Source organism: Branchiostoma lanceolatum, chromosome 1, assembly GCF_035083965.1.
Source record: "Branchiostoma lanceolatum isolate klBraLanc5 chromosome 1, klBraLanc5.hap2, whole genome shotgun sequence".
Taxonomy (NCBI): domain Eukaryota; kingdom Metazoa; phylum Chordata; class Leptocardii; order Amphioxiformes; family Branchiostomatidae; genus Branchiostoma; species Branchiostoma lanceolatum.
Window position 1 is genome coordinate 21460682 of NC_089722.1, and position 25663 is coordinate 21486344.

Consider the following 25663-nt stretch of genomic DNA (forward strand, 5'->3'; position numbering starts at 1 on the left):
ATGCATCTGTTCCGCATCTGTGTTTAAAACAAACCCAAGCCAAGAACCCATAGGTGCTTTGCACAGAAACTAACTGCTGCAGTTAGCAGAGGCAAACCTGTCAAGCTGTCAAGACTAATTTGCAGATCTTTCAGTAATCATGCAAGTTTTTCATGCATGAAAAATGTAATTGTATTTCGGTTTGTTTTTTTAAGGGCCATGCCTCTTCATGGTTTTTACATGTCAAGCCAATATCACGGTAGCCCCAAAGTGTCAATAAAACAAATATCTTATATGATTGCACAAAAAAGCAAGACTTTGCTGAAAGCAAGATCATGAGACAAGAATGTCAGCAGATCAGGAAGTTGCTAAAAAAAATCAAAAAGTTTACATATGTGTATCTGTAAGTCAGAAAACTTGTCAGGAAAGCAAAAGTTGATTCATATTCTTCAATTTTATAACACACTAGTTTAAAATGTATAAGTTAGTATCATTCCCTATAATAGATGAGAGTCTACTGATCCAACACTTCAAATTAATCTTCATGTTTGAACAACAGCTGAATTAGTAGCACCAAGGACAACAACACTATTCCCTTCACCTTATACAGTGAATCACCAATCTGAAGCAAATGCCTTTAGTTACAGTGTAGTACTTCCTAAGGTTTAAAATTAATGTTCAATTCAAAAGACACTGTACAATAAATGTTCTCACTGATACTATTGAATTGGGGATCCTTTTCTTCCCCCCCTGTTGAAAGCATGAGGTTTTGTTTTTGGTATGTCTATTGGTTTGTGTGTGTTTCCACACTCATTTCCACATGCTGGGTACGTCAGGGACAATGACAGGAATTTAGGTCAAAGGTCCAAGAACAGGTTATCAAAGATTATCTCATTTCCTGTCTTCAATCTCCTGCTATGGGCATGTATGTTGTCTTATGGGAGCTTGTGGCCAAAATACATAATATTAGACAGAATCCACTAGATATTCACAGCAATGGGTTTTTCACAAACACCCAAAATATTTCATGGATGTATGAGATTTCCGATTTTGTGTATTGCCTTATATTGTCTTGTGTTGTCTTGTGTTACTGTGATGAGGACCTACCATGCTCCAGTTCATCAAGCCTGGCCTGCATGAGCTCAAAAGAAGAATTCAAAATGGACAGTTCGTCCCCATCCTCCACTAAGTCTGGAACTGGGGTACTGACTTTGGGGCTAAACCTCGGACCCTTAGTGTCTTCAGGGTCTTTATCTAACACTTCACCATAAACGTGGTAAATTTCATTTGCCACGTATGAAATGTGCTCTATACGAAAGGGAAAAATATAAAACACATGAGTTGGACAGAAGTAACAAGAAATCAGACTTATCATAACAATACAATCAAAGAAAAATAGAATATTAAGATGATCAAAAAGTAAATTCATTGATTCTCCTTGAAAACTGCTTCGAAGCTGACACCAAAGCCTGTGATGAAACTAGTGTGTTAATCAATAGAAAGAATCAATAAAACAATGGAATAAAGTCATACTAAACGGATTCATAACAAATTCTATGCTATAGATTGCAATCCTGTGTGGGATATTCATATATCATGTAATACATCATTATATGTTTACTACAGTGAAAACTACCCAAGAAGACCACTAAGGGGACTGATAAAATCTGTTTTATGTAAATCTATCTTACATGTAGGGACCGCGTACCAAAAAGTGGTCACATTAGCCAAGTGGTCCTTTTGTAGAGGTGGTCACTTGTACCGTTTGATTGTACATATCTATAACTGATTTTCATACATGTGCATCTGAAAAGTTCTAAATGCATTCAAGTCTAAAAAAAGTCTCTACAAATTCTTAATCAAAGAAAATACTACATGTACATTTGTATCTATAACTTTTAATTGGATCCTTCCAAATGTATAAAAAATTTGAAAATTGCTCTTTAGAAATATTAATGAAAACCCACCAGATGTCATGGCATCCATGTCCTTCTGCAGCTGCTCTAGTGCTGTGTTCAACACTTCCACTTTGTCTTCAAGTTCTTCATTGACTTCTTCTAAGGCCGATATCTTCAACTTCAGGCTATCAATAAGGTGGGTTTCACCCTTCAAGTCTGTGATCTGTGAAAGGTTAAAAAGTGGTGTTTTTCTTAGACATCTTGCTTCTACAATGAGACAGATTTATATAAGCAGTTGTTGCCATGGATACTGTAATTCTTGATTTATTAATGGTAACATAATTTTAGCTACTTGAACGGTCACTAGTCAACTAGAAATTTTACAGCTATACATAATAACCTAAGAGTTTGCTATTACCTGGGATTGGTACTTTGTAAGTTCGTCATCCTTCTGTTTGACCAGTTTTTCAGTGATGTCCACTGCTTTCTGCAGTGACACCCGCTCGCTTTCAAAGTCTCGCTGCAAGGTGTTCTCCCTAAACAAAACACAAAATGTTAGTGTGAAGCACACACATCACAATATTCAGGGAGTTCTGATAGGCTGCATTTTATTTCATTTTTTATTAACATGAATGCTTAGTTGATTAAAGTCCCTATCTCACTGGCCCCGCGGCACACTGGCAACCAAGCTGCGACCGAGCGACCTGACAGTGTGGTAAACGAATTTCAGTTGATGAAAAATAAAATCTTTTTACGCTTTGTGTGTTTTAAGTCATACTTAATATACGTTTTACATGATATTCCCATTATAATGTTAGGGTAACGCAAATCCAATTTAAAATACAGCAAGGCCACCTAAGTGTCGCGGGGCCAGTGAGATAGGGGCTAACATCATCATTTAAGTGATGAGAACTACCCCAAACAAGGTAAATGAATTTTCTGTCACTGGGAGAAATTCTTGTGATAGGAAAAAGGTAAGATTTTTCCACAATAAGAATCCTTACCTTTTTGTACTGGAGGAAGGATGGCAAGAAAACAAGAAGCAGACAGCTTTTAGTTAGCTTTTGACCAGACCAGTTGGATTAACCCTTAGTCTGCTAAGGGTATTACTGGTGTTTTGCCTGATAGCTACCAGCATATCATTAAGAGGCAAGGCCAAGAACAGTGAAACTAGTCTTATGCTTAAAGCCCCTGTCACACATTCAGGAACTCTCAGCAATCTTGCTCTCAACAATACCTAATTCACTATAACCTGCATTGCAGGCAAAATGTTACACCTAGAAACCACAGAAGATCCACTTACCGCGATTTGTAGTCGTCTAGTTGTTGCACCAAGGAGTTTTGAACTTCAGATAACTGTTCAGAAACAAAAGGATATAATTACAACGTAGAAAAAACTTCAATATTGGAGAATGACTAGATAAGAAAGGCAAAGAGAAGAGTGGTTCAACAAAAAGAAAGGAACAAACCATTGACAAGAAGAACCATAAAACAAGGACAATGACAACTAAAACAAACCAAACCAAACATTTTATAACTCAAGCATAATGATAAAAGATAGAGGGATCTCAGATACTAAAGATATAAGTTTGGTGGCAACAACCACCACAACTTAAGAAACACAAGAAACAACTTTAGCATGACAAAGACAATTCAAAAGAAATTTCAAGGTCACCAAGCTCAAGTTCAAAATCTGAAAGATCAGTAAACACCACACCAAAACATTCCAATCAATCAATCATGGGACAAAACCATTCAACCACCAGACATCCACCAGTGATCATCATTCAAATCTCTTTCAAACACTTGCATTAAGGAAAAAACAGTTGTTTTCAACTTCAATGAAAAACAGTACAACCCACACACATGCCATGCCAGTTGCCATGGAAACAAAAGTGACAGACAGAACAATAGATCACACACAACCATCACCCAGGCAACACACGTTGTTCCCAATGCACACTAAGTTAGTGATAACAACAAACAGACAAACAAACAAATATACACGGTGTGTGCTTGTGTCAGAAAGGAGTGCATATCTGGTAAAAGGCATTGTCAACAAGGAACAAGAGAAATATCAAGTTGCCTCAAAAAGGTCTGATGTTTGTACAGTAAAAGTAACCATAAAATCCCTATACACGTTAGACACAGTACAAAGCTGTAGGAGTAGTGCAACAGTGAAGTACATTTTGTTTATCAACACACATAATGTTGTATAGTTTCTCAGCAAAAGGGCTGGCAACAAGAGGGCAAAAAGTGTCAAGAATACAACAGGCCATCTTAAGAACAACAGACTCTGAGATTCCTTAATGTCACAGATATGTAAAACATAGCAGTATTAATATGGAGAAAGTTGCCATGTGACATAGTGCACCATAAACATGTTAGACAGCAAAAAGCGTGCACACAGTTCTGAATTTGAACATGATTGTAAGGTGGTTGCATGAAGCTCTGTTTAAACCTCTGACACAGGTGTTCTATTCTGCAGTCCATGCACAACAGTATAGAACAATCGAACCTCGCTCCACTATTTGTACGTTAGTATATCGACCTATGGATGGTTAGTACAAGAGCAACCTTTGACCCCAAGCCTGTACACCTGATTGGACGAGGCCTCCGTGAGGCTTGTACCTGAGATCGCTCTAGATTTTGCCTGACAGACAGGCCCTCTACCTCCGCACGCAGACTGTTGTTCTCCGCCTCCAACTTGGAAAGGGAAGCCTGCGTGTCTGACAAGGTGGCTTGACCTTGCTGCTCAGAAGTGGGAAGGGGGGTGAGAAAGTACAAGTTGAACTATACTGTTCTTATTGTTATGTGCACTTTGACCGAAACGTATTGAGTGCAAAGCCTTTTGCTCTGTAACGAGGATCAGAGTGCTTCGTGGATACAAAAAGTGACTATAAATAGTAAAAGGATATAATAAGTACAAATCTAAGTCTTTCAACTGTCTGTGGCTTGGGAAACTGTTTCTGATGGCCATGGTTATTGATGAAGTTAATAAGCAGGGAAATTAGTCATGCTTTAAGTTAGTAAAGCATAGTTACTATACACATGCCAGCACCAAACTGTAGCAACACAAAAGACAGACCATGGCAGCTATTAGAACCTTGAAAGCACCATTCTCAGCTCATATGACACAGACATTAAGAAGAAATAAGTCTGAGTAAATTTATCTTTCAGAGATTAACCAGTTCAAGGTAGGATGACATTTTCCTTCTACAAAAAGCACTATAAGGTTCCTGTTATATACAAGACAACTAACAGGCAAAAGAAAAATGTTTTGCTACTTTCTAACAATTCAACCCAGCAAAAAACATTTCCAAGCACAAAAAAGGTAGTAGTAGTCAGAATCATGCAAGGAGAAGCATGCAATAAGTTGACAAGACGTTACAAGACAACAATGGGATCACAGACACATCCACAGCTGCGTGTCCATGCAGATCTGTTACTGTTAGTACACGGCAATGAACATACAGGTAGAGAACATACAAAAGACATTCCACAGAGCAATTGGTTAAATCTCTGTGAATGGTTGCACATAATAATCAACAGGTCTTCATAGGGTCATTAAGAAATTACATCACTAAAACATGCATTATTATCTTCGCCCAGTACTTGTTGTTAACTGTTATTATTAGTATACAATGTAGAATCCATATGGTCAGTATGTAACATCAAGCCATCATTCTGATATCAATGGTTTTCAATTGCTTTTTAAGATTCAGTGACATTTGAAAATTGATTTCGAAAATACACCAGTCCTGATGATGATTAAGGTTTAGTGATGATACTTTATTAGCCTAAGACTTGATTCTGTACTGTCTAAGTTGCTCAGGCACCTTTTCATTCTCTGCTGCCTGGGTCTTAGCGGTTTCTAGCTCAACGTTGACATTTTGAACTTCCTTTTGTAGGTCCATGATGGTTTTGGACATCTCAAAGACTTGAGATTCTGATTGCTGAAAGTAGAATTAAGCAGATGTTAGATGGATTGAACAACTGTACAAAAAAAGGTATCATCAATATTTGAAAATGAAATTATGCATATATCACTTTTTTTCAAACACATCAGTTATGTTTAAAATGTGATGATCCATACCTTCACAATCTCTGCATTTTCTTGTTTCTTTGTTTCTACAGCAGTTTCTAGTTGTGTTTTTAGTGACTCCAGTTCTGTGATTTTTCCCTGAAAACTTTCCGCTTCCTTTTCCTTGTTCTGTATTGATATGATAAAAAATTAGTCAAACAGGACAAGTATAACTCATTTGAGTTTAAAAGTCACAAAAAGAATTTTTTTTTGGAAATTATAAAATTGGTGACATTTAAAATATATTCTAATGAGAAAAGACAAGAATACTCCACACATTTTACATGAAGATAGTAACTGATTACTAAGATTACATAGCCATGTTACACTTACACAGCAATACAACTACAGTTGTACATGTCTACAATACCTGAACAATCTCTGTATTCTGTTGCTGCTTGGTTTCCAAGTCTTTTTCTAGTTGTGCTTTGATGGATTCCAGCTCTTTGATTCTTCCTTGCAGTGTCTGAGATTCTTTTTCCTTGTTCTGTTCGAGAAAGATTCAGAAAAAATTAACAGTTGGGTAAGGATATGATTGTACAAAAATACTGGTGAACCATTTTACTGATGTTTTACAAACTAAAGGTTTATCAAAGTGAGATCCATGTTACAATTGTCATCAAAATTCATATCTTGGGAGGAAATGAATTTTGCAAATAAATATACATGATTAAGACATGATTTCAGTAAGGATTAGAAAGTATTGTCTTAGAATTAGACAGAAAATAAAATTTTATTTTATTTTACATACCTGAGACAGTAGTACAGTCTCCTGTTGCTTGGACTCAACATGTTTTTCCAGTTGTTTCTTGACAGTTTCAATCTCCAACAAAGAGCCTTGTAAACTTTCAGTCTCTTTTACCTTTAGCTGTGGACAACAATAGAGAGAAAGATTGGACAACAATAGATAGGAAGATAAGTAATCAATATTACATATGCTTTCATTAGGCATAGTAAAAAAAATATGTTTTGTTTCCGGTTCCAGCCCTGAAAAAAATTGGGTCAGTAGCTATAGGTAGGGATTCTCTTTTATTTTTTTCTTACTATCACTTTTTTCAGATTTTGGCCAAAGTAATTCAACACATACATTTTTGTAATGTAAAACTGAAAAGGCACTCAGTCTCGTATTTCTTTAACACGATATTTGTAATTATACAGAATTGTACAAGCACAAGTCCCTCAATAAACTAAATACAGGAATACTGAAGTCTGTTTTGAATTTCATCACTCAGATGTCACAAATATCATGTCCTTTGTCAGTGGTAGACCAAAAAAAGGCTAGGGTCGGCAGGTTTTTGCTAGGGTCGGTCGGGTAACCAGAAACACAACTTTTCTTTCCTTTTCTTACAAGTATTCACTACCATACATGCTGGTGAAATCAAGAAATACATTAAACTATATGATGATCTTTGGCAGAAAAATGAATGGTTGATCTACGCACCTCTAGTTTGCTGGAGAAGTCCTCCTTAGCCAGCTCCAGGTCCTGCTCTGCCTGGGCCTTCTGGGACTCCATATCTGCAATCTTCCTCTGGAGCTTCCCAGACTCCATCTGGTATTGCTGCACAGGAAGTCAGAAATATGATTAGAGTTAGACCACATGTTTCACTTGTCATTGTTAGTTCTTGCTCTAGTTGGAACAATCCAGTAGTTTTCTCCCATTTAATTCTTAATGAAGATGAAATTTGGCCACTGATTTTGATGCTAGTGTTTCAACCTCTAGTTTACAAATGTCACATGCTGAAACATGATGAAGTTCTTTATAACCTGAAAACTCACAGACACCTTACCATTTTACACTTGCCTTAAGTTTGCACTTTTACACTTAACATGTATAAGATTGGATGTCATCATCATTGGATGTTAATCTGGCTAAATCAGAAGATTATTTAAATGTGTTCTATCTGCATTACGTGATGTCACAGAAGCAGTGGATTGCTTATTCGCTGACAAAGACTGGAGAAAATTTGGGTAAATCTAATTTTGTGTTGGCAATTGCAGTTCAACTTTAGTTTAATATAAATGAACAATGCTGAGGAGAGTTGAACATACTTGTTCCTTGTCTTCAGATTCCCTCTTGAGCTTCTTGAGTTCTTTTTGCAGCTCCCTTTTCTGGGTTTCCGACTCGTTAAGTCTGGTCTGCAGATCGCCAGACTCCTTCTGTCCTGCCTGTGGCATTAATCAAACAAGTCATGAAATCATATTCATTCCATACATTAAGAATATGATGGTACAAATCACTGGTAAAACTTAACCCAAGAATAACAAAGGAGAGAGAACTGGAAAAGATACTACCATGCATCCAACAAATATATAATACATGTACTAGACATAGACACTTTACCTGGAGTTTTTTGTCCAAGTCATTTCTAGCTTGCTCCAAATCTGACTCCAGGTCGGACTTCTCAGCCTCCAGCTCTGAGATCTGTCTGCTCAGGGCCTCCTGCTGGTCTTGAGCTTGCTACAAGGGAAACATTAGAAGGGAAAAATTAGGGTGACACCCATACTGCGTGTAAAATACTGCAAATCCATTCAATATTGAAGTTGGTAATTTAAGGGGTTGGGGGGGGGGGAGGGAGTAGTTCACGCCATTCAATTTAACGGTGGGAACAAACGTCAGTGTTTCAAATATCAGTAACAAAATATTTGGGATGATGGAATTTTAGCAGGTGACTAGTGACCGTTAAAGAGGCTAAATTCAAGTTACTGTTGACAAATCAAGAATTACTTGGCCTGGCCCACAGCCGATTATGATAATTGTTTGAGATTACAAATACTGAAGAATCAAGAATTATAAGGATAATGTTAAAGACATCGGTAACATAACATGATCCTGCTTACTTCTGCCTTTCCTTCCGACTCTATCTTGAGTGCCTTGAACTCTCTGTGCAGTTTGTCCTTGTCCTCCTCCACTTTGGCAAGTTTCTTCTGCAGTTCAGCCACCTCACGTTCTCCTTGCTGTTGACATCGTAAACAACATCGTAAACAACTGACCCACAAAAAGTTGTATTTGTCTGCATTTTGTTGGGTCAGCCATTGCTAGCAAGAGCTGCCTAAGCTGATCCAGTGTAATGAATTGTTTTCATTGTAAAAAAATACTTTTAAATACTAATAAATACAGGTCTTCATTTCATTATTTCAATGCACAGATTGCATTATGTATGCAATCTGTGCAGAATGGATTCTTACTAAATGAACATATAAAAAAAGGTTAACCAGTCATCCTCAATTGAGGAAAAGCATGATGCTTCTTCAAGTAGCTAGTGGCTATAGTTCCTTCCGTCGGCTTTAGGTCCCCCTCCGAAAGGACAATGCAACTTTTTTCCAATTGTGTTCTGACCCGTAAAATCGGCCGCTGGCAAAATTTGATCCACATGTGGCAAGTGGCAGACCTCTACAAAATGCTGACACAACTACCTAATTATGTGAGAGTCTCAATAACATTGTGAACAACATGAAAGATATTATAATATAGAAAGTGGACCTAACATTATATACTAAGTCTTCCATTCAACCCACTCCACTTAAAGATTACTCACCTTGGTGACCTTGTTTGTTTCAGCTTTAGAAGAGTCCAGATCCTTTTGAAGTTGATCTCTCTCTGTTTCTGTCTCAGAAATCTTCTTCTGTAGTTCTTCTTTCTCTGACTGAGCTTGCTGTAAAAAAGGTCAGAAAATTGCCAGATTCATTTTACAACATTTTACAAAATGTATTTCTTTTGAAAGCGAAAAACAAAATGTATTATTCAAAACAGAAACAGAATATATTACGGAGACTGACGTAAAGTCCGCGCTCCAATTTAGCTCAAGGGCTGCTATTGTCGCGACATGTAAGTGTCAATCAATCAAAAAACCATAACTTAAGATGCACCAACTTTGTAAGCAAGTAAGAAAATAGCCGGATACATTTTACAACATTTTACAAAATTCAAATGTCTAAGTCTTGAGTAAAACAAAATGATTTTTAAAAACTGAAACAGAATAAATCACGGAGATGCACCAACCTTTGTCTGGTTTTCTGTCTCCTCCTTGAACTCATCAAATTCCTTCTGGAGATCTTCCTTTTGAGAGGTGACAGTTTTGATGTTCTTCTGTAGTTCCACTGTCTCCTGCTGAGTGTGCTGTGAATCAAAATAATGATGAGAGTGAAAACTGTGGTAGGTGCTATACTTTCTAATAATAAGCATTAACACTGTACACAAACTCTTTTACTAATGACTTTGCTGAATACTTCTAACATCTTAAATTCTGCTTGAGTCCTTTTATCCAGACATACCTTAAGTTTCTGCTCAGTTGTACCCTTCAGAGCCTCAGTTCCCTTCTGCAACATGTCCTTCTCAGCTTCAAGGTCAGCTATTCTCTTCTCAAGGTCAGAGATTTCTGACTGGCTTTGCTGTAATGCAAAAAAACAGGCAATAGTTTAACAAAGGTAAATTTGCAATGAGAAAACAAGTACATTCAAAAGTAACTGTTTTCAGACTTCTTCTTAGCCAATGGATGGTAAAACTTAAGTTTGATCAAATAAATGTTCAGACCTTGGTTTGATCTTCAGACAGGTTCTTAATTCTGTCCAGTTCTGTCTTCAAGTTCTCAATTTCAGCATCTCTGTCAGCGACCTCTCTTGCAGCTGCAGCAGTAGCCTTTTTCTCCTCCTGTGGAAGAAACATTGATAATTGTCATCACACGTTTCTGAAGGTTAAACATCCAGGTTAAGAATATGTAAAGACGGTTCTATCTCTACGACTGGATAAAATGAGGAGATTACTTCCGAACGGTACGAGTGACATCCATCACTCTTCTTCAGTATCACTATAGTATTGATTAATTCTGCCAGTTTTCTGAATCTTATCCAGTTGAAGGGATTGAATTATCTTGAATGTTTGTGATCATATCTCTTCATCTAGTATAATTATTCAGCGTACTTCACAATAAATGAAGGGAAACACTGGTTTTGGAGATGGGAAATACAATTTAATTTCAAGTACAATAACTACAGAAATACTTACACCTGACCACACTTGAAGAAGCCACAAAAATGTTTCAAAAAAAGAACTATGACTATGAACGATGGCAAATGAACATAGGCTCACCAATAGAGTTGTAGTGGCTTGAAACATCTGGTCCTCTGCCTCCTTCCTTAAAGTTTCAAAGTCTTCCTGTACTTCCTTCTTCTCCTTCTCCAGATTAGCAATGCTCTGCAGGTAGCTGTCAATCCTTTCTTTTTCAGCCTAGAAAAGTACAATAGAGTTATTGAGGACTGTACAGCTCTATGCATGGATCTACATGTACATTGTAACTCACAAAGAAACAGAGTTAAGCTTAGGGTTACATGATTTTTGCTACATCAACTTTTTCTAGACAAATAAGAGATAATTGAAATTTTCTGTCAGATAAAGGCATGTCTCAAAGTGATGAACTTGAGTGATTCACAATCATTACCTTTTGTGCTGCATTTGAATCTTCTTTCATTGCCTTGATCTCATTATGAAGTTTCTCTTTCTCAGTCTCAAGGGCTGTGATCTTGCTCTGGAGTTCCTGGCTGGCCTCTTGATGTTGCTGGATGGTGACAATGACAATGGGTTTTATTGAACATTCAAGCCCAAAGGGACTAAATACAGTATATTGTAATAAACAGCAAGCAGGTCAACAATAGAAAAACAACATGCAAAGTCTGGAGTAAAAGACTCCAGGTGTTGCCTCCATTTAACAAGAGTGCTAGACTGATGGCCAATCAGCAGCTAGTTACAACAGAAACTGACCAATCAGCACCAAGGATAGAACAAGGTCATAAATAGTATCACTGGATCAACAGTATTTTGATAGATGACAAAGCAACACCAAGGTATAAGCCAATCAGCACCAAGGCCATAGTTGAGATCAACCAATCAGCAGACTGCTGGGGCTGACCAATCAGCAATTCAGCACCAAGGACAAGCCCAATGTTACAGCTTGTTTTACACCAAGATATCACTAGCATTGTCCAATCAACTTTAAGTTCTTGGAAAACAGCAACCAATCAGCAACAAGGTAATCACTGACACTGATCATCACTAAAGCCAACATTCAAATGTGATACATCATAACATTTAAAAAATTGAAGAAAATAATGAAAATTTCAACAACAACAAAAAAATTCTACTCACCTCAGTCTTTTCTTCTGTTTCTTTCTTGAAGGAGTTTAGCTCCCCCTGGACCCGTTCTTTTTCAGTTTCTACTGCCTGGATCTTCTTCTGGAGCTCAGTATTGGTTTCATCTCTTTTCTGTCAGAGGAGTACAGGTGCCAAAATATTTACCAAATTCAACAAGACCTTACCTTACTTCCCATACTGTTTTGTATCTAACAGTCTCCATTCTAAGTTTGGAATTCCACTTTTCCCATTTTCACAATTGCTACATTTTTTAAATAAAAGCATTTAAATGAAAAGTGTTTATGTATAATAATTATTGACAAGTATGATGTACAGTAGTCTTTACATCTGAGGTCCAAACAGGTGGAAATCTGAGATGCTCACCTTGATCTTGTCGTCAGATTTCTTCTTGGCTGCCTTCATGTCTTCAAGAAGCTTCTCCTTATCTGCCTCTGCCTTGGTGATCTTCATCTGCAGCTCTTCTCCCTTCAGCTTCTCTTGCTATTCATCATTGCAAAGACAGACAGATGCTATAGTTTCATTCCTTTCCATGTGTTTTTACACATACATTTGTGTTGTGTACAACTAATAAATGGAACTATATTTTGAGGGGCCACTTATTTTTGCATTCCATTTGCTGCGATTTTTGACATTAAGCCATGTTGATTGGATGACAACCACTAGGAAACCCAAAACTGATGTGAGAGTGCACATTTTTCTTTAAGTTGGCTAAAAAAAATTGCCTTCATCATAAAATCTATGAGGTCAGGAAGGATGAACAAAAATAAACACACAGAGTGTGGTAAACCTGCAAATAATTATGGTTCTTCACTATTTTTTTCTTTCACACCTTCTTCTTTGACTTTGGAATTTGCTTTGGCCTAATACATTACTATACGTTTCCCGAAATGTCTTTTCTGCAATTCTCGGCTATATTTCCCATTTTGGGGCTGATGCTTTATACGATTTACAGTATGGTCAAAAACATATTTTTTGGAAACGGACGAAAATTGATGCACGCGTGGATGTCAGCCATACAATCAAATCAACATGGCCTTATAGCAAACAGAAGTCATTAAAAAAAATGCCAACAGAATTGAATTTGAAGTTAGACCTCACCTTCAGGTTTTCCTCCAGTTCTTCTTTGACATTCTCCAGTTCTTTCTGTACTTTTTCCTTTTCAGCCTCCACTTCAGAAATCTTGTTGTGTAGCTCCCAGGTCTCCTTCTGGCCTTGCTGTTTGATAAAATGGACAACCAAAATAAGCAGACTAAATAATCCTTCCGATTTTTTAAAGTAATATATTGACAAGGACATAATATCAGACACTCAACAATAGTACTTAATTACATCAAGGTATTATAATAATCAAAAGAGACTCCCAGATATCACCTAACATGCAAGAATAGATTTTAACCAAGTTCTACACCGGATGTCACTCAAAGACAGAAATGTCAATTCAATTGTCTAGGCCATGCATGAGGTACAAAATGACTACTAGTAGTAAACTAGTAACGTACCAACCACTAGATGCAAGAATCCGATATATAATACCAGCTTAGAAAATAACAAGAAATAGTCATGCCTTCAAGTACCAGAGTTATCAACCCAGGATTCAGGTGGAGTGGAATCCGTAGCCACACACTACATTAGGGGCTTCCTCACTTGATAGCTTTAAATGATGCTTGGCTTGCAGCTCATTGTAGATGTGCAAAGGTTAGATGTGACATGTCGTTCAATATAATATAACCAGCTGCTGCCACGTGCCTGCAAAGCTGGTGTGTTACGCTGAAGGGCAGTTATACCTGCTATAAAGATAGAGATTCTGACCCAGAACTTACCTCCAGTTTGCCCTCAACTTCTCCCTTGAGCCTCTCCATGTGTTTCTGCAGGTTGCTGTTTTCTGTCTCCATCTCAGCAACTCTCTTCTGCAGCTGGGCGCTCTTCTTCTGTTCTAACTGTTAGGAGAAGGGAAACAATTTTCACCATTGATAACAGCATCTGTTCTACTCTTCTTACTTCACAGTATCTGAGAGATATGTTTTCAATATCCTAACTTTGAGTCGATTGAACCTTCCTCACACTGACTCAGTTCAAAACTCTCAGTCAAAAAACAACTTTTCAGACTGCCCTTTTGAGGAACATAGTCTTCATCAAAACTGCTAACTTAAAGGATCCCTTAACATTTGTTTCACACATATCAAAGGTTTATATCACACTGCAAATGCAGAACACTGAAAATCAAGCACTACTGTGATATAAACCTTTGATATGTGTGAAACAACTGTTAAGGGATCCTTAGCAGTTGTTTCACACATATTGAAGGTTTGTACCACACTCCAAATGCAGGACACAGAAAATCATACAAACAGACTAAGCGCACTCACATCAAGTTTTCCTTCATACTCTCCCTTGAATCTGCCCATGTCCTTGTGGAGGTTCAGGTTTTCTGCCTCAAGTTCTGTTATTTTAGCCTGGAATACAAAGACACGCCTTACAATTCCTGACAATAGTGGTATTTTCATAACAATACATAGTACACTGTCTACATTTCAGCAGTCCAAACAAATGTTACACACTGATATGATTACTGTTACATGTAGCTAAATGGTATGGGGCGGGAAAACAAAATTCAGAAAGAAAGGTAGCATAGTGTGAAATTTGTTAATAAAACAAACAAACAAACCTGGAGTTGTTCTCCCTCCTGTTTCTCCTGGGACAGTTTACTCTCCAGTTCCCCTTTAGTGCTGCCCATGTCCTGCTCAAGTCTCTTGTTCTCATTTTCTAGCTCAGCTATTCTCTTCTGGAGGCCCTTGATGTCCTTCTTAGCTTGCTGCAAAGACGTAGGTAAGTTTTCTTAGAAAATCGTCCGCACCCTTTTACCCCAAACAAGGTAAAGGTAATAAAAGTAGTCCCATCGCCTTTTTCAGGCCGGTGGGGCAGTTGGTTGTTATCCATTATGTCTCGGTCACGGTATAGTAAGGCAGAGCCCAGCCTTTTACCTCCCCAACCAAAGTCAGTTATTAAGTTATATCATAAAGTGCCTTTCCCAAAGGCACAACATCTGTGGCATGTTAAGGGATTTGAACCCAGGACCTGGGTTCTGGACCAAAACACCCTTTACTCCAACATGATGCAAACACAACGACTTTGACAATTCTGATCACTAATACTCAAATAGCAGTTACTCAAGCAACTGGATAAGACTCATACACTGAACAAGACCACTTATGATAAGTGATAAATCTTTTAACTCACTTCGTTTTTCTCCTCATGCTCCTTTTTCCTCTGCTCCAGTTGTTGCTGCAGTTTGTTGATGGTATCCTCCAGGTCCTTAGTCTTCAGCTGTAGTTGTTCAGACTCCTTCTGACCTTTCTGAAACCCAAACCATTTTCATACTACTTACTAGTCAGCTTACAGTTAAATGAACAAATTCCTAATATGAGGTGTTTGCTGCTTGAAAATAAACAATTATCAGTCTTACTTAAATGATAATTGGATGAAATACAATGTAGTTTGCTTTCCATCCTACCCATAACCATTGAGAATACAAATTGGAAACATTTCTGCTGAAGACGTGAAAGTTCCAAAATCAAAACTAAGGGAAAAATTGCTAGTCAAACATGTACAAGAGGCCATCTAGGGCAGCGTACGTAGTCCAGTGGTTAGCGATCTTGCCTCTGGAACTAGAAGCCCCGGGTTCAATCCCGGCTGTGTCGCTCACCCAACATGCATGCTACCGGAAAAGGTTGCAGTCCTTAGGACGGGACGTTAAGCCGTGGTCCACTGTTCACTGTGCTTGTCGAAAAGAGCTAGGGGAATTTCCCGGTACAATGAACCTGCAAATACTGTATATAGCGTCTGTCTTCCTGTCACGACCAGTGGAAGATTAGCTCATCTGTTCATTGAGTTCATTTGAGCTAAACTGGTTCGAGATCACTTTCCTTTTTGCCTTTTATCTCTATATAAGGACCACCTGGCCAATGTCACCACTTTTTAGTGCTCCTCACAAATGTAGAAGTTTCCCATTGACACATGCATCAAAAATCCTGTTTATAGTGACCATGCACCTGTCCACATATATGTAGACCAAATTTTATCTGTCCACCGGTCTTCTTGGGCAGTTGTGACTGTGCCAGCAAACTTTGTGTCTACCGTCTTTAGTAAAAACTGTGCAACTACAGTCATTGATAAGCTGATGTATAATAAATGGCAGTACCTCCAGATCACCCTCCAGATGGTTCTTCAAGTTGCTCATGTCTTCCTGAAGCTTGTTCCTATCAGCCTCCATGTTGGACAGCTTCTTCTGGAGGTCCTCTTTCTCACGTTGTTCTTGCTAATGTCATGAAAAAGAAAAACATATTTCAACAAATTATCTACTGTATCATACCAAGTGTGTAAAGAACATCTTCATCATCTTTGCAACCTGTCTGGTTTTAAAGTGGGGCTTTTCGTCTTCCTGTGCTTCCAAAAAAGAAGTCAAACACCACTTGTCTAGATAACATAGTATTTGAGTTAAATCTCTTGTTACAACAGTGTTAATCATTGTCCATTGTCACATGTATGTCTCCAATGCTTTTACCATGTACTTGCAATTAGCCTTCAGGCACGAACATGAGAAAACAAGACTAGACCAACCTCTGACTTGACCTTGAACTCTTCCTTCATGATCTCGATGTCTTTCTCCAGTTTTTGCTTCTCAGCCTCCAGTTCAGCAAGTCTTTTCTGTAGGCCACCGCTGTCTTTCAGTTGTTGCTGTTGAAGTAAAGGGTTTTCAGTTAAGTATGTAAATGTATAAGAGCCATAGAAACTCATACCCAATGCCCAAAGCTTAGGGGAGTTTGAATGATTGTAAATCAGTGCACAATCTGCTTAATGCAACAATGGCAATGTCACATACGACACCTTTATTATTCATTACACCAGTTGGCTACTTAACCATTTACATGTACATGATACAATGAGCAAGGGGAAGTATTCCGCTTTAGAGTAAACAACACCTTGGGATGATGATGATGATTACACAACACACAAGACAACAGTGATACAGACCTACCTGCACAATACAATATCATACCTCTTTTCTGCATCATGCAAAGTTGTACATCAAATGTACAGAGATGGAAAATAAAATCACACAGGACAGCATATTGGGAAATGAAATGTTTATTGGAAAATATATGAAATGATACATGCTCAATGATATTTTAAATAGCTATACAGTAACAGCATGAAATAAGTCACCCATGCAACTAAAGATGATGAGGAAAGATGAGGAGTACAGCCAATCACATCACAGGAAGAGGAATGTGACGTCATGCAGAGAAAGGGAGAGATAATGGACCATGCACTGACGATGTTGTACAGAAGATGAAATCCCATCATGAAACAGGGAATGAAAGAATATGGTGTCAACTGCTCCCATCATGCAATAGTGACAGAAAGCTGATGATGTTTTACGGCAGATGACTTCCCATCATGCAACAGGGAATGAAAGAAAATGCTGCCAACTGCTCCCATCATGCAATAGTGACAGAAAGGCACATCAACCAAAGAAAACCTCTCGCAGAAGTAGGCAAAGGAACAAACCGCTGTCTTCTCCTGCACTTCTGTCTTGAAGGAGGCCATCTCTTTCTGGAGCTGCTCACGCTCAGTCTCCATCTCAGACACCTTGGTCTGAAGTTGTTCTTTTTCAGACTTTTCTTGCTATCAGAAGGAAATTTTTAAGAAGCTTTAATACAAAACCTTGTAGCCACAGTATTATTTTACTTATATTTTATAATTAGACTATCAAGCAATATACATCTCAAAGCTAACTACATTACACACATCATGTAAATCCATATTAATGCATAATCATGCATTTATGTGCTGCCGCATCTTTGAATTTTTCTTATGCCAAATGCACACTTTTTATTTTCCTTCTTTGCATACTTGAGTGTAATGCAAATGTCACAATATTCCTCATTAATTCTTCGAAGCCACTGAACATGTACAGCCTGGTTTCACACTCAGGATGTATTTACACGCAGTTTTGTAAGTTGTAGTAGTCAGACTGAACAGATGTTCCCTTGGAAAAAAAACTGACCTCGCATTTCTGCTCCAGCTCTGTTCTTGTCTCATCGAGAAGCTGCTGAAACTTGTGGCTGTCCTCCTCCATCTCTTTTACCCTCTTCTGCATCTCGGAGATGCTTTTCTTGGATTGCTGTTAGCATTTAATCAACTGTTATTCCTGATTTGTCACATTTGTGGTGCAAAGTGCTGTTTATCTTGCTATAGCATGATGACTTCTTCTTTTTCAGAATTTTTTGACAAAAATGCCCCTTCAATTCCAGAACGAGCTCCTAGGATGCCCAGACTTCTTCTTTTGACTTACCAGCATTCTAGTTCAGTCTCAACATGTACATATTTTTGAGACTTTGACACTTGCCATTTCGTTGTGGATGTTTTCTAATCACTAGATGTCACATATATATACAGAACTTATATTGTAAATTCTTATCAAATTGACAACAATATCATTATAGTTCTATTCCTTTCTATGCTAATGAGTGTGTTAGGAAACTTTCATTGAAATTCCCATGTTATATGTGTTACAGTAGCATGCATCAGTTGCATTAACTGCCAGTTCGTATACAATAACATTTTTGTATTACCCTAAAAAAGTTACTGTTAGCAGTAGCACAGCGATGTACCTTCTTATTCTGGAGGAGTTCCTCGGAGAGAGACTGGACCTCTGTGCGGTGCTTGTCCTTCTCAGATTCAAGCTCCACTACACGTTTTTGGTACATCTCTGTTTCTCTCTTCTCTTGCTGTTGTGCGTGTTCAAGTGATGGAGGTGTGTACAACAAGTTGCATACCAAATTGAATCACAGAGATGTCCATTGTACCTCTATCAGTTCATTGTACAATGTGACTATGTTTCTACACAGTACTACCTTATATAGACCCTGGTTAAACTTTCTTTAAAGTTTTGCATGTATTACATACAATGTGTAAGAGGGACAAGCCACCTTTCCTTGTAAGTGATTCTCATGGTTAAGAATGGTAATTCAATAGCATTGATAAACACTGTGACAGTACATCATCATCAATATAAAAGTAGACTAAGTGTTGTACTGCCCTGTATTTACAGGATGCATCTGGTTGAAGGCAGGGTAAGTGCACCAAAATAAGGGATAGTGCAAAAGTCCATGTGTGCAAATGGGTTAGCTTCCTTGCCGTATCTCTTCCTTAAGAAGTTGCCCAAGCTGAGAAGATGAAGCATGACAGATAGTGTTAAGAACCCTGTGCAGCAGTCTAGCTGTGGCACCTCATATAGACAGTGGAGAAGAAGACTATCCACTAAACAGGCAAGCAAGAAGAGAATGTGTGAGGCATCCAGTAAGGGTTACGGCTGCACCAGATATGGAAATCCAGCTGGAGAGAATGTGTGAGAGAGACCGCACTTCCACCATTACAAGCTGTGCTACCAAGCCTTAACGACCATTTCCAGACGTACGCGTGCTGTAAGGTGACACCTGCGTGTTAAGGTACTTGAGAACACACCTGAACGTTCTCCTCGGCATCCATCCAGAACTCCTCGAGTTCTTTGCGGAGTTTGGCGTTATCGGTTTCCAGTTGGGTAGCCCGCTTTTGGAACTGCGTCGAGCAGGGGGTTAGGGACAGACAGGCACAGAAACAAAAAAGTAAACACAGGAGAAAACTCTTGGATGAAAAATTGAAAACTATGTTGTGAGACTTCCATGCACATCAATGGCTATTTATTGGTGTTACATTAATCATAATTGCCCATTTATTTTTTTTTTTTTTTAAATAATAGCATACAATACATGCAGGTTACAAAATATACATTTGCTAAAAAAATCCAAAATGCATGCTGTTAGAAGGGCCTGTTAGATGGATAAACTGTTAGAATTACACAAAAGAACTGACGTGCATTATCCAAAAGTGTGGGATGAGTAATCATTAAACAGTGGTAACACTGCTGTTAGGGAGATCTGCAAGCATTATAGTCCTGTGCTGCTGTCAATCAATCAAGCAAGCAAGCAACAGGACTGTTGTCATGGAAACCCACAACCTACTGTTATGAACTAGGTCATTGCAGGAAGCAGTGAACCAATCAGAGACACTAGATGTCAATAGCATCTCTTGGGGAGGGGGGCAGGGCCGACCTTATGCCCCTACAGGATTGACCTTGAGATGCAAACCTTGGCTTTGTCCTCGGCCTCCTCCTTGAGGTGTTCGACCTCCTGTCTGAGTTTGGAGTTTTGTTCCCGCATGGCGGCGAGCCTGCTCTGCATCTCATCACCACTGGCCTTCATGGCCTGAGCAGTGTGGACGGACAGGTCACACTCGTCATTGGGTAACATTAACTACAGGCCAACACAGACTACCATACACTATCATTGTGTTTTCTAAAAGTGTCCATACATGTCCTACTTTTCATTATTCTTTTTAAAAAATGTCAACAGCTAGTGCCAAGTTCCAACATTTCAACCCATACAGGGTTTTTATTGGTCATATAAATGAGTTATCTATTAATAATAGCTATTGCTTTGTGTAGTCTTTTCACAGATATCTTTTAATCTTAAGGTTAGAACTTTGGGAATTGGCACCACTTGTTGTCATTTCCAAGTGATTATAAGTTTAAAAGAACATGGTCTCCTTCCGTCTTCTTGGTTTATTTCTATAATGATTGACAGTTTTAATTGGAATAAAATGTTAGAAAGGCAATACCTTAAACAAGATTAGGGAATGCAAAAGTGGTAACAATGGTCTGCACATTGAGAGACTTGAAATTATCAACTAATACAAACTTTAAGTTAACGTATCAGTGATGATATCACCCAATCATTATAATTAAGTTCTGCACCTTAAACCTGAATCACTGCCACTTTGATCGTCTTTAAGAAAAAGAACATTGAATCATCAATCCTGTGGATGAAACTGAATTATTATAGTAAATGTTGATAACTGTGTGCAAGATTGGTGTATGCTGAGACAGACATAGTGTTATTGGATTTGAAAACAAATCAAACTGTCATCATACATACATTTGTAAATACATGGCAGCCATTCACTGAACACCCAACAGTATACATGTCACACAGAGAAGTTTTCCTTGCACACTGAACACACACACACTTGTACACAACCAAGTGCTCTTCTCACACATGAGGATGCACACACATCTACACATGTACACACATCCACACATGTGTGTGAACACACACACACACACACACACACACACACACACACATGAAGTGACACATGTACAAAATGTACCTGGTTCTTGTCCTCGGCCTGTTGTTTCAGGTTTTTCAGTTCTTTCTTCAGGTTGGCATTTTCTTCCTCCATGTCTTTGGCTTTCTTCAGAGCCTGTTGGCAACAACATAACAACATGTCTATCCTATTAAAAATACTTTCCTTTGGTTGATGATTTTAAGACACCTCACAGTGCTGAGAAGAGGGAAGGTGCTTTTAAGAGAAGTAAATACATGACATGTAGTCATTAGTAAATCAAGGCATTTGCTTCTGGTGTTTTTGCCTATTGCATACTAGTAGTACCGGTACATGTACAGACAAACAAATTCTTCCAATTTTTTAACATTCGTTACAAATGCAATGCATTCTATGAATTTAGCTAGAATATGATGTACAAGTATATCAATATCATTACAAAGTGTACCTGAACATACATGTGTGTGTAGAGTAAAATCACAATGTACATGTACTCTAGTAGACTAACAAGATAGAAGAAAAGACAGACTGGTAACAGTGACACCTGATTCTACATCTACCAGCACCATACAGAATGTGAGCAAGCTTTATATTGTGTCTGTTTCCTGTGGTGAAAAACTACATCAGAGGAAGAAAACATGCATTTTGTCAGCGAGAAGAATCCCATATTGAGTTAGTATAATAAAAACAGTGGAAAGATCAAGTTTAGTGACATTTAGTACTTCTAACTTTGACAGCTTTCTGCATGCTGGGACAGAGTGCAAGGATAGTTATATGTGCTCTTGACTAGACAGCTAAGCTCCTGTGCATGTCATGGAGAGAAATGCATTTTAATAGATCTTAGAGTGACAGAAGCTGTGGTGTACAGAGCATAGCCCCACATTCGGCAACCAAAAGTGACCATAGCCCCACATTCAGGTACACCATGCCTCCCAACCTTGTGTTTGTCCTCGGCTTCGGCCTTGAACTCAGCCAGCTCGTCAAGGATGCTGTTGTTCTCCTCTTCCATCTCCTTGAACTTTTTCTGGGAGACCTCGACAAGGTACTCCATTTCCTAATTTTATTATGGAGGGGTGTGCAAAGAGTTGGCACAATGATTTATCCATAGGATGTGTGAAACCACACAAAACTTTCTTCTATGGATGACATCATCCTGAGAACCAATTGAAAGTCTTTAAATTTCCAATAGTGAAAAAAGTAGTTAGTTTTACAAAAGCCCATTTTAACTTTGTTTTAACATTGTTTAAAGTGCTCATATTCCTGACAGATTCTCAACAATACTCATATCATATTTTACCATTTTGCTTTTCAGAGTCATCCATAAAATCAAGTTGCTTTACATGTATGTGTCTATGTAGAATTTTATAAACATGGCATGCACATGTTCCAAGAAGAGTACCCTATTAAACACTTACTCCAACTTTGCAGCAGAAGAGAAATCCAAAATAATGTACATGTATATCAAACTTGATAATACATAGTAAATGTACAATTATCTTTTTGCTGTACTAAACCTTTGCTTCAACTCACAACTCTTGCAATATAGCATTTCATGACTGATCTAAGGCTTATACAAATGTGTTATACATTTTACAGGCATTAGTGTGAAGTGTATACCTTAGCCTTGTCTTCTGCATCTGTTTTGTAGGCCTCCTTTTCCCTCCTGATGTTGTTGTTCTCAGTGTCAAGCTCCATCACCTTCCTCTGGGACTCGTTTAGTTCGTTCTTGATGTGATCTCTGTTTGAAAGGGAAAACATATGATTTTTTTTGGTCAACTTTGCAAGGTACATTGTACATGGTACAAGTGCTATCTAAACCATATATCTAAACCACCCAAAACAACTAAAGCCTAAGAGGAAAGACATCAAAATACACAACTTATATTCTAATTTTTCCTTATTGGCTTTAGCCTGGTAGAAAACAAAATTTCGTAAGAACAATTTCTCAAGTAAAGCTGTCCTGCAGCCACAAATCACTAGGGGGCTCTGCTACAACATATGTAGGTCATGTTTTAACAATGCCGGTCTTATTACAACTGGTTACACAGTCGCCTGACTCATATGTTGACATACACTCATGATTGTCATAACAGTGAAGGTGGACTTTGTGCTATTGCCAAATATGGTGTGGGCAAAGTCCAACTTCCCCTTATTTTTAAAAAAAGAAAACAGCTGATTATGACAATGACATTGAAATAAAGCAAATTTCACTAATAATATTACGAACAGACTAAGAGGTACAAACATCGCACATTTTTTGTAAATGTATATGAAGAGGGTATTTGTTAAAATGCTACACTGTAGTTTCCTGTTATCTTAATAATAATATTCCTTTTATGTAAGTCTACAATCTTTGATAATTTCTTGACGGTGCAATTTTTATTCATTATGATTTTTATGTAGATCATTATTTTCCCATTATCGTCCTTCCGAATCCTTCATTGTCCATTTTAGTATGAGCCAAAAGTTGGCAGCAATTTATATGGCACAGACCAAATACTGACATACACTTGACACATACAAATGTACTTACTAATAGGTTAAAAACAAAACATTAAAACAAGGTTTTAAGCCCTGTGTACATTGTATAAGATAGGTGATATTGCACATGCCTTTCTTCAGAGTCATTCTTGCTACTGTAACAGCACCTACATGAACTTTGCAGTTTGCAACAACAGAGTGATGCAGATTTAAGTCTATTGTCCACAGTGACAATCGTTAGTGTTGGCAAAATTTTGGTCCATTTCAACCTTCACAAATCAGTTACAAAGTATTTATTATGATTAAATGATTAGCTGGTTGAATAACCTCTCTCTTCCGATGTATAATCAAGATTGCACCTCCTTGGTCATGCCTGACATACTAGCTAAACATATTGTTTATTGACAAAACCTGCCTGTACTTCAATGGTTATTGTATTTTTGTGCACCAGCAGTTTCTAACTATATAGCATGTGTAGATAGCAGCTATGATGTAGTGTTTCAACTCTATGTCATTGTGCGATAGCAGCTCTAAGAATTAGGCTATGAATCTAAACCTGATCTATTGCTGCTGCTGTTTTGAAGTATTTTTCTACTTATATACAATGCTTATTTTTTCTTGTCTTTCTTGTCCTTTCCCTTGAAGAAGTTCAGCTTTAGTGACTTTGAAGGTGACTTTGAAGGAGACCTTAATCCAGAGAACACACACAATAGAATATACATACAGACTTGTCATGTACAAAATGGACTTCAACAACAAAGGCAATCCCTTGATACTTTCTTATGCACCTTTTTAAAAGCTACATTAATAGTTTACAATGTATAGTGCAAATGTCAACTCTAGAATTCATATTAAGTTTTCTAATCATTGTTGCTTATCTCTTAAATTGAACAAAGTATTCCGCTGCATAGCTTATTGTTTAGATTTAGAAATCAACATAGTAAAAGGCAAATGTCAACTCTAGAATTCATATTAAGTTCTCCAATGATTGTTGCTTATCTGTTGAATTGAACAAATTATTGAGCAGCATAGCTTATTGTTTGCATTTAGAAATCAACATAGTAAAAGACAAATGTCAACTCTAGAATTCATTTTAAGTTTTCCAACCATTGATGCTTATCTGTTGAATTGTATTGAGCGGCATAGCTTATTGTTTAGATTTAGAATTGAGATATAGACTACACGTAAGTATAAGGAATATGTCACGTCTATACAAAACAATTAAAGTAACTCACATTTGTCTCTGCATCTCAGCGACGCTCTGTGCTCCCAGGTCGGACTCCTGTCTGCTCTTCTCCAGTTCCTGTTGGAACTTGACCACTTCATCTTTGGTGGCTTCAAGCTAGGGACACAATCCCACAGTAAATGGACATTCTAGTACTATAAGGGAAGGTGCAGAGTAGTACTGAGGGTAATGTCAGCATACAAAGGATCAAGACTTAGTATAACATTTCTTTCAAAAAAGGAACATGCATGCACATGGTACACCTAAAAGCCAGGAGTGTTTCAATGTCTATAGCCATTGCCAACCAATTCATTGAAACACTCTTGTAATTCCCCAGTCATTGAACAGGAAAATCAATTTGTCAACAAGTTTGCAACAATGACATTTTCAGCAATAATACGCCTAGCGTTTTCTCGATCATTGTGCATTTTTAGAGATAGGCCAATGTTAACAGGTCCCCAACCCCAAAGGAAAATATGGCTAATCTCCTTATATTGAATAAAGTATTGAGCGACATAGTTAATTGTTTAGATTTAGAATAAGAACGTAGTAAAAGGCATATGCTTGAGTCCCATTATTTTTAAATTTGGCGAACAATCAACATATACACCTGAAGCTCTTCAACT

The 25663-nt window shown here is 37.8% G+C and overlaps 1 protein-coding gene across 12 annotated transcripts in view; it reads right to left on the minus strand.

Moving 5' to 3' along the window:
* LOC136441125 (CAP-Gly domain-containing linker protein 1-like) overlaps positions 1-25663 on the minus strand; it is an 81404-nt gene that overhangs the window by 7577 nt on the left and 48164 nt on the right. For 7 of the 12 annotated variants that reach the window (XM_066437262.1, XM_066437271.1, XM_066437291.1 and 4 more), the window contains 36 exons: positions 25048-25154; positions 22949-23069; positions 22269-22385; positions 21377-21469; positions 20296-20412; positions 19634-19726; positions 18781-18897; positions 18174-18290; positions 17675-17791; positions 16724-16840; positions 16305-16421; positions 15344-15460; positions 14772-14918; positions 14473-14559; positions 13927-14043; positions 13205-13321; positions 12470-12586; positions 12101-12217; positions 11397-11513; positions 11048-11185; positions 10493-10609; positions 10234-10350; positions 9962-10078; positions 9498-9614; positions 8800-8916; positions 8303-8419; positions 8011-8127; positions 7403-7519; positions 6713-6829; positions 6332-6448; positions 5974-6090; positions 5717-5833; positions 4509-4628; positions 3181-3233; positions 2296-2413; positions 1947-2100 (listed from right to left, as the gene is read on the minus strand). In XM_066437262.1, the coding sequence (XP_066293359.1) occupies positions 1947-2100; positions 2296-2413; positions 3181-3233; positions 4509-4628; positions 5717-5833; positions 5974-6090; positions 6332-6448; positions 6713-6829; positions 7403-7519; positions 8011-8127; positions 8303-8419; positions 8800-8916; positions 9498-9614; positions 9962-10078; positions 10234-10350; positions 10493-10609; positions 11048-11185; positions 11397-11513; positions 12101-12217; positions 12470-12586; positions 13205-13321; positions 13927-14043; positions 14473-14559; positions 14772-14918; positions 15344-15460; positions 16305-16421; positions 16724-16840; positions 17675-17791; positions 18174-18290; positions 18781-18897; positions 19634-19726; positions 20296-20412; positions 21377-21469; positions 22269-22385; positions 22949-23069; positions 25048-25154 (4156 nt within the window). The remainder of the gene's footprint in view (positions 1-1946; positions 2101-2295; positions 2414-3180; positions 3234-4508; positions 4629-5716; positions 5834-5973; positions 6091-6331; positions 6449-6712; positions 6830-7402; positions 7520-8010; positions 8128-8302; positions 8420-8799; positions 8917-9497; positions 9615-9961; positions 10079-10233; positions 10351-10492; positions 10610-11047; positions 11186-11396; positions 11514-12100; positions 12218-12469; positions 12587-13204; positions 13322-13926; positions 14044-14472; positions 14560-14771; positions 14919-15343; positions 15461-16304; positions 16422-16723; positions 16841-17674; positions 17792-18173; positions 18291-18780; positions 18898-19633; positions 19727-20295; positions 20413-21376; positions 21470-22268; positions 22386-22948; positions 23070-25047; positions 25155-25663) is intronic. The other 5 variants (XM_066437261.1, XM_066437299.1, XM_066437307.1 and 2 more) reach the window with 5 other exon arrangements.